General features: G+C 43.7%; 1 protein-coding gene across 1 annotated transcript in view; it reads right to left on the bottom strand.

The window, feature by feature from the left end:
• Window positions 1-2,036: 2,036 nt before the first annotated feature.
• LOC119168060 (TWiK family of potassium channels protein 7) overlaps window positions 2,037-8,819 on the bottom strand; it is a 136,713-nt gene continuing 129,930 nt past the window's right edge. Inside the window, exon 3 of the mRNA XM_037419498.2 lies at window positions 2,037-5,226. Coding sequence (XP_037275395.1) covers window positions 4,813-5,226 — 414 coding nt within the window. The 3' untranslated portion in view covers window positions 2,037-4,812. The remainder of the gene's footprint in view (window positions 5,227-8,819) is intronic.

Below are 8,819 nucleotides of genomic sequence, written 5' to 3'. Positions count from 1 at the left end.
ACCGTACGACATCCGGGACCACTTATCTGTGCGTTCCGGCTGTGCTTGATGAGGCAAATCATTTCTATGTTGTCAGATGCATAGGCCAAAAGCTTTGTTAGCGGGTAATATTATTGTCGTAATAAAACTGGGCTGATTAGAGAGAAGCGTTTGCGTCTTTTAGCGGTCGTTACGCAGACAGAGTGCCTGGGTGTTCATTTATTCCGTATTTTATTGTGTTAAATTTGGAAATAAAATAAGATTCCCGTTGTTCCCGTTCTCTGATTGTTCGAAAGTTGTTTTCTAGTAGTGTAACCCTGGTGTCGTCAAAGCTATGGTCTTTTATTGTGCAGTGTCTTGAAAGTGGAGGGCCTGGCAGAGATCGTACATGTGCCCGATGTTTGTTGAATCTAATTCTAAACGGAGTGTCTGTCTGGCCCACGTATTGCTTGTTACATACCCCACATTCCAGGAGGTATATGACGTTGTCTGAGTCGCAGTCTAGTGCACCTCTTATCCTGTGCTTAAAATCCGAGTGGGTGCTTTTCGCCACTGTCGTTGTCTGCATGTGTTTGCAGACCTTGCATCTGCTTTTTCCGAAAGGGTGACACCCAATTTGAGGTTTCACACCTATCTTTGAATTTAATAAATTATCCTTTATATTTTTCGGCCTTCTGTATACAACACAAGGACGAGAAGTGAAAATTTTGGATAGTCGCACGCTCTGTTCCAATATGTTAAAGCGTTTTCTTAGGACCTTGTTTAAGACCTTGTTTCTAATTTAAGACCTTGTTTCTAATTACGCCGTGTCGGTCTTGCTTCTTCTCCTAGACTTTCTATATTTTATTTATTGTTTGTCCTCCCGTTTCGCTTTTTTCCCTCTCTCTTCTTTGACCCCTTCCCTCCAGTCTCGACAGGCTATAAGAGGACACGGAACATGTGTAAATAGTATTATGCCTTGAAAAAGACGGGGTTCTCGTCGAAACGTCGGCACAATAAACAGTTGTTATGTGAAAGCGCATCTACTTTCATATTTATAACCTTGCGGCAACCGAAGTTATTCTTCTATATATATATATATATATATATATATATATATATATATATATATATATATATATATATATATATATATATATATATATATATATATATATATATATATATATATATATATATATATATATATATACACGAAAGTAGATCCGCTTTCACATAACAACTGTTTATTGTGCCGACGTTTCGAAGGGAACCACGTCTTTTTCAAGGCATAATACTATTTACACATGTTCCGTGTCCTCTTATAGCCTGTCGAGACAGGAGGGAAAGGGTCAAAAGGAAAGCAAAAAAAAAGGAAAAAAAAGAAAGAAAAGAGAGGGAGAGAGAAAAAAAGAAGAATAAACAGCGAAACGGGAGGACAAACATTAAACAAAATATAGAAAATCTAGGAGAAGAAGCAAGACCGACACGGCGTAATTGGAAAGGGGCAGCATCTCAACAGAGTAGGGCAGAGGTTGATGAGCATTGTCATCATTGTCAACAATACCTTCCTCGCACCCACTCTTCCCCAAGTTGGCAGTGAGCCGCCGTTCTTGTATTTCACCTTTCCGTGTAGTCCGCTGGCGGCTCGTTCCTCTTTGAAGTTTAGGACAAGTTAATGGGGAGGGCTTAAGTGCTTTGAGTGCGTGCAGGTGGCGTCGGGAGGAATGAAAAAGCCGGTGATTGAGGCACCGCCATCGATATTCATTATATGCAATGGCTCCTTGTCAGTGAAGGAACAGAATGTGCGTTAAAACTTAAAGAAGAAGAAGAAAAAGAAAAGAAATATATATATATATATATATATATATATATATATATATATATATATATATATATATATATATATATATATATACGATATTTCAACTTCACTTTGTTCGCTCCTTTGCTGCCGTTAGCTTTTGTGTACGCCACTAATTATTGGAGGTCCCCCTGACAGTCTCGTACTTTGAGACCTGCAGATTCTGTATGTATCATGTAACCCGATTTTCTACATGCAGTAATAATAAATAGACTTCAAACTTGAAACTTAAACTTTATGGCTTCTCAAGAGGTGTCTGTGATGGGAGTACTGCCTGAGATGAGAGCACTAAAATCTGCAAAGCAAAAACGTTTAGCTATATTAAATTGAAAAATATGCAGCAGTTATGCTAACAGTGAATAAGCATCATTCTTGCACACATCTACTTTTCTTTTGTGCTTCTTATTGCAAAAAATAGCTCAAATGCATATATTTCGTTACTTTGCCAGAAGATCTTCAACAAATACATTTGTATTTTACTAATTTCACGTGTAACGCCACAATATTACAGAAAGCATATCATCAGAAAGCATCGCGTGACACAGCTACGATTCAACATCGGTTTACTGATTTACAGAATAATATGTTGTGTGCTTCAGCATTCGCAGAGGATATTGGGTTATTGAAAAAAACACAATGCACCTCAAAATGTTAAAGTTGTTCAACTAATTTTTTTAATTTTGGAGTTTCGTCCTTGTTTTGTGGCACTTGGATCCATACAACTTGGTTATATATACATCGGCACAGAGCACGTTGCTAATGACACAGGAAAGAAAAGCTTTGAAACTTTCTGGCTACGTGACATAAGACAAAGGTAAAGGCAAGAATTCTTCATGCTGAGAACGGAATATGACCTTTAAGTTGGAATGACGCTCACGATAGCCAAATAGATTCTCTGGCTGTCGAGACATCTTATCAGTCGTCATGAACGCGGCTTCTAACTTGAAGATAATTTTTTTCCGACGATTCCTTCAATACATAACGAAACGCGCTACGCTCTATTCCAAAAGTTAACTTCAAGTGGCAGTGGGAACGTTGAAGACATTATCAGTCTAGGATAACGTATGTTCACAGTTTCATCTTAGCAAAAAATCAATCGGCTCCGTATTTTGCCTTGCACCTAAGCAGTTTTCAGCCAATGACAAGTACTTAATAGACGCTGCAGCACGAGACACTCTTTTAGGGGGCATATCTAATAACAAAATATGGTACGCTACATAGACATAGTGACAAGGGATGAAATAAGACGGGAAAATCAGCCGGCATGCAACCTATTCTCGACACATTCACATGAATAAAGAGCGAAAAAATAAGAGAGATTTCTTGCACACGCACACTATCTTATAAGAACCTATGAATGCAACACGCTTAATGCTACAACGACAAACTTTACGAAGGAATTCGGTATTCCCATAACGCAATGCTTCTGCTGTATGTAAAGTAAATAAATGCTTATATCAATGCCACGAGGACAATTGAAAAAAAGCAGCTGAAACAAGATGTCATGGGCAACCGTGAAGTTGGGAAAAGCGAGCATATGTCGTATTCTGTACGTGTTTGTGTTAACACTCACTTGAACAGCACAAGACATTAGAATCCACCATCGCATACTGAGCGGAGTGGTCGTCGTTGTATCACAAAAGCTATGTCCGAGCCAGGTGTTCTCTTCCGTCGCACACCCTGGTGAAAGAAACGTACACCGATACGTGCAAGTACTCTCGCACTAACACTTCTAAGTTTGGTCAAGTTCACTTCAGGACGGCACGCTAAACACACAGGAGACGTCATCTGGTAGACAGCGGTCACGAGTCATTCGTAGGCAGTACCATGGGCAAAGTTGTCTTGTGCCGCTGCGTGCTCACTCCTCTCTTCGAATTCAGCTTCACAGGAAAATGGGCGTTTTCAACGGCCAAATACCAGAACTTATTTTCTTCCCCAGATTACGTGTGTAAGTGCGCATTATGAGCTCCGCATGAAAGGCTACTCCTCACCAACAGGATTCACTGCACAAATTAAGTCCACGCGCATAATTCCCTATTTGCAGACGAGCTCCATGTAGCACTGAAATTCTGACACACAGTCGTAACCACACGGAAAAAGAATGTTCTCTCAGTCGGCTACAGAAAAGAAAACGTAATTTAAGACTGACATATTTCAAGCTGTACAAACGAGCTATATTGCTAAGCTACCTAAGAAAACAAGCGAGAGTTTTCATAGCTCACGCAGCTAAACAGTAGCCAGAGACCGGGTTTATTTGGATACGTGTCTTTCGAAGAGCATGCGTTGCCACTGATAGTTGCCAATAACAAACTCTGCATCGTCTGAAGCTGCGCGGCATTCCTAAAGCGCAACTCAAGGAGCCAATCGTAGAAGTAAGTAATCTTTAGGCTTAACGAAGCAACAAACAGCACAAATTACACTTTAGTTCAAGACTTAGTTGACGAAAACTAACACTCGTTAATCTGAATCTGTGCTACGAGCGTTCGCTGTCAACCACGTTTGCCATAAACACCACGGCTTCCTAATGACCGAAGAAAAACGTTCTTGTTTGCCTCAGGTTAAGTAAAACGAGTTGTAGGAATAATTGGACGTATCATTCGGCATGAATATGACTACTCACGGCAACAAAGACTATGGTAATGTCCGTCAAATATAAGCAGTGCCGTTTATCGCCCTTCCCTTCCGTACAGACGTCCTTCCAGGAGGTAACCCCTCAACTGTGCGTCGAACATCATAAAATAGCATTCCGGTTTTGATGGCACGAATGATAGTGCGTGCCAAAGGACGAAAGTATACGCCACGCTGCTGCTTGGTCACAATAGCCCACGCCAACAGCTGTTGGCCACTGCGGTTGCTGCAAATTTAAGTTGAACAGCGCTAGTAGAACGTTCCCAAGCACGTTCACAATTCACGTTTAAAAAAAGTCCATTTCGCACTTTGCAGAGTCTTTTGGCCAAGGTGCCATGATCCAGGTGTCGTGATAACATGCCTCAGGAGAAGTCTTCATCGTCGTCAGTGTCCTTGATAATACCAATGCGTTTGCCACAGTTTCTCACTTTGTAGATGACCTCCTCCTGCATGAGGTTGAAGCACATGGCGATGAGCGCCATGCCCACCAGCAGGTAGAGCGAGCAGATGACCAGCTTCTCCTGAGAGCCACTGTCGGAGACCACGGTGTCGCCGGGCACCAGGTCCCCGAAGCCGATGGTGCTCAGCGTGACGAAGCAGAAGTAGGAGCCGTCCAGGAACTCCCAGCCCTCCCAGAGCGAAAAGATGACTGCACCTCCGGAGATGTAGCCGATCATGATGACGAAGCACAGCGTGATGGGCACCGACACGCGCGGCTTGCTCGCGCCGTCTTCATACACCTCGTCGTCGCCCGTGGCCAGGTTCTCGATACGCACCTGAGCACAAGAGAACAATTCGCATCGGTCAGGAGAAACTGACTCCTCACGCAGCACCATTAATTTACTGCTGATTTCAAATTAACAGTATTATTGCAGCTGACGCCATGTCGGTAGTTTATTAAATGGCGTGTGTTTCTCATATTAAAATTCTATTTTATTGTATTTAGTACGAAGGCTACACAGTGATATTATACAGAAGGACGTCCTGAAGTCAAAGATTGCAATTAGACTTCCTTTTCGAAGTAAAAAAGAAACAAGTGTTGTGTTGCTATCTGTACTACAGCACGTGAGAGGCATCGCTTATAACCGGGTGTCTGCGACGCCACCCTCTTACGGCACGTGTGGGAGTGGCCTGTGGGCGTATATATACTGGTTATTCTGTGCGAATCGCTTCTTTGTGCTACACGCATGCAGTGCCATAATAAAGGTGTTCTGGAAAAGCTTGACCTCTCTCTCTGCGGATGTAACAACGTGACGACAAGGGTGGGACAGGACAAGAAAGGAAGATGGCAATCGCTTTCTGCAAACTACCGAAATTCGCTCCCGGCAGCGGTAGCTTCGAAGTGTTCGGCGAAAGATTCGAGCTCTACACCACAGTTAATGAGATGCCGAGCCCAAGAAACTACACCTGTTCTTAAGCGCCATCGCAAAAGAAGGGTACGTGACGCTCCGAAGTCTGCAACTACCCCACACGGCGAGCACCTCGACATACCAGGAAGTCGTGTCGTCACTGAAGAAGCTCTATTCTCTGAGGTGGTCTGCGGTGACTGGACAATACCGTTTCAACGAAAGAAAGCGACTGATTGATATCTAGGGTTTGACGTACCAAAACCATAATATTATTATAAGAGACGCCGGAGTGGAGGGCTCCGAAAATTTCGACCACCTGGGGTTGTTTAACGTGCACCCAAATCTGAGCACACGGTCCCACAACATTTCCGCCTCCATTGGAAATGAAGCCGCCACAGCCGGGACTTGAACCCGCGACCTGCGGGTCAGCAGCCGAGTACCTTAGCAACTAGACCACCGTGGCGGGGCTCGAAAGGAAGCGAGCCCTTCAAAAAACTGTCACAGAATTTGAGGGTACAACTGAAGAAATTGACATCAGTTTGTGAATTGACACCTTTCTGAAACAAGCACTTCGGCGCCACCTGATAGCAGACCTACATTTTAAAGCGGCATGTTGCCGGTTTCAGACCATTAACGACGGTGAGATCACCTGGGGCCACGTTTGCAACATAGCTACGGCGATGGAGATGGCCGTGAAAGACGCTGTGAAAACATTGCCGAAAACGCCGTCGAACAGCAGTGCCATAGATTGGCAGAGCCAATCAGCAGTGTCACGCCAGAGTTCACAAAGTGGGGCATACATCAGCCACGGCTTTGAACCGCAACAGACTTTGGTGACATGAACTAAGACTGTCTGTCGGCGATGCGGTGAACAACACGCACCTGTACGTTGTCGTTTTCTGAACAGCATGTGTTATCGATGTCAAAAGAAGGACCTTGTCACGAAAATGTGTAAAAGCAGCGTCGTACATCAGCTAGATAAGCAGCACTCGTCGAACACTGAAGTGCAAACGTTTTGTCACACCTGTAACCGCTCGCAAATTCGTGACAGTATAATAAATGTTAGAGTAAACGGAAAGAGGTACCCATGGAACTAGACACGGGAGCGGCATTTCCTATTTTGTCAAAAGCAGAGAGCACGAAGCAGAGAGCGCGAATTTCAGGCAAGCAGATATCAAGCTTGTTACATATAACAGCACACCAGTTGATACAAAAGGGGTCATTGACGCTGAAGTGCAATACCACGAGCAGTGCTTTCCTTTGCCGCTAGTTATCGCTAAAAAAAAAGAAGCGTCAAAGAACGTCCACGTTGTTTGGTCGTAACTGGATGGATAAAATCAAAATCCGATGGCATGAAGTAATGCAACTAAAGGCACTGACAAAATAATTTTTTGACTGGCAAATACTGCGAGTGTTTGAGCCGGGTTACGGACTGATAAGAGGGTTCAAGGCGACCATATAGTTGTTAACCAAAACGCCTCACCTGTAATCTGCAAGGCGTGAACAGCGCCGTACACGCTACGCGAACAAGTCGAGTATTGGCAAACTTGGAAAAAGCTGCAGTCATTTACCGGGTGCGGCACAGTGCATGAGTGACATCTCTGGTTATCGTGCAAAAAAATATAACAAGAAGCTTCGGCTATATGGTGACTACCCTGTCCGTGACGGTGAATCCTGACATAAAGGTGTAACAATACCTGCTCTTTCTGCCGGAGGACATTTCTGCAGCGTCTTTTGGGTTCTTGATTTGTCCAACGCGTACTTGCAGCTTGACTTGTACAAGCGAGCACAAGAACATGTTACTGTCAATACCCACTTGGGGTTATTGAGGATCCGGCACTTGCCATACGATGTAGCCTATCCACGGGCGGTGTTTGAGGCCATGATGGATCTTACACAGGCTCTCAAAAACATTTCCGATGGAGGCGGAACTGTTGTAGGCCCGTGTGCTCAGATTTGGGTGCACGTTAAAGAACCCCAGGTGGTCGAAATTTCCGGAGGCCTCCACTACGACGTCACTTGTAATCATATGACGGTTTTGGGACGTTAAACCCCACATATCAATAAATCACAGGCTCTCAAAAAATGGCATGTTTCTCAGATGACGGTGTCATCGTAGGCGCAAATAGAAAGCCATGCTATGACAGGGTTCAGCTCATGCGCCTAAGAGAACATGGCTCATACGCCTAAGATAACATAGCACAGGAGTCAACACTGATAAGTATAAGTTGTTCTGAGGATGAATAAGATACATTAGTCATTAAGTAGACCAGAAGTGGTCTCATTCTACGGCGGACAAAGTAGTTACCATCAAACAAGTGCCAAAGCCAGGCAACTTGACCCAGCGCAAAGCCTTCTAGGGCTTGATCAATTTCTACTCTAAAATTTGCACCAGCATAACTTGTTGTGCCGAGAAACAGCATGAAGTTTTTCACGTCAATGTGATGAGGCATTTATACCTTGTAAGGAACTGCTAACTAAAAAAAATGCATTGTATGATGTCAACAAAAAAATACATTTAACGTGTGACGCGTCCGAGCAAGGTTAGGGGGCTGTTTGTTCGCATCTTGTGGGTGGCACAGATAAGCCAATAACATTTGCGTAGCGATCACTATCAGATGCCGAACGTAATTACAGCTGAATAGAAAAAGAAGCTTTGAGCATTGTAATTGGTGTGAAGCGACTTCATAACAACTTGTATGGTCCAACATTGACGGTTCTTACCGACCATAAACCTCTCATCCTGCTGTTCGACACGAAAACGAAAGCTAGTGCTGTAACCACAGCTAGAGTACACCGATGGTTTGCTTTCTCAGCTAACTACAGCTATAAGATTGTGCATAAGCCACGCACAGCAATTAGTAACGCATGTGCTTTATCTAGACGGTTCTTGCCCCAGATCTCGGAGCAAAATTAACACTTTTTTATTTTGCCACTCTGAACGAACTACCCCTGACAACAACAGATATAGGAAACAACGCGCGACAGGCTACCGTATCAGTAGTGCGCGACACGATTTT

Source organism: Rhipicephalus microplus, chromosome 3, assembly GCF_043290135.1.
Source record: "Rhipicephalus microplus isolate Deutch F79 chromosome 3, USDA_Rmic, whole genome shotgun sequence".
NCBI lineage: Eukaryota > Metazoa > Arthropoda > Arachnida > Ixodida > Ixodidae > Rhipicephalus > Rhipicephalus microplus.
Note: the sequence above shows the minus strand (reverse complement) of the source record. Positions and strands in the feature narration are given on the sequence as shown.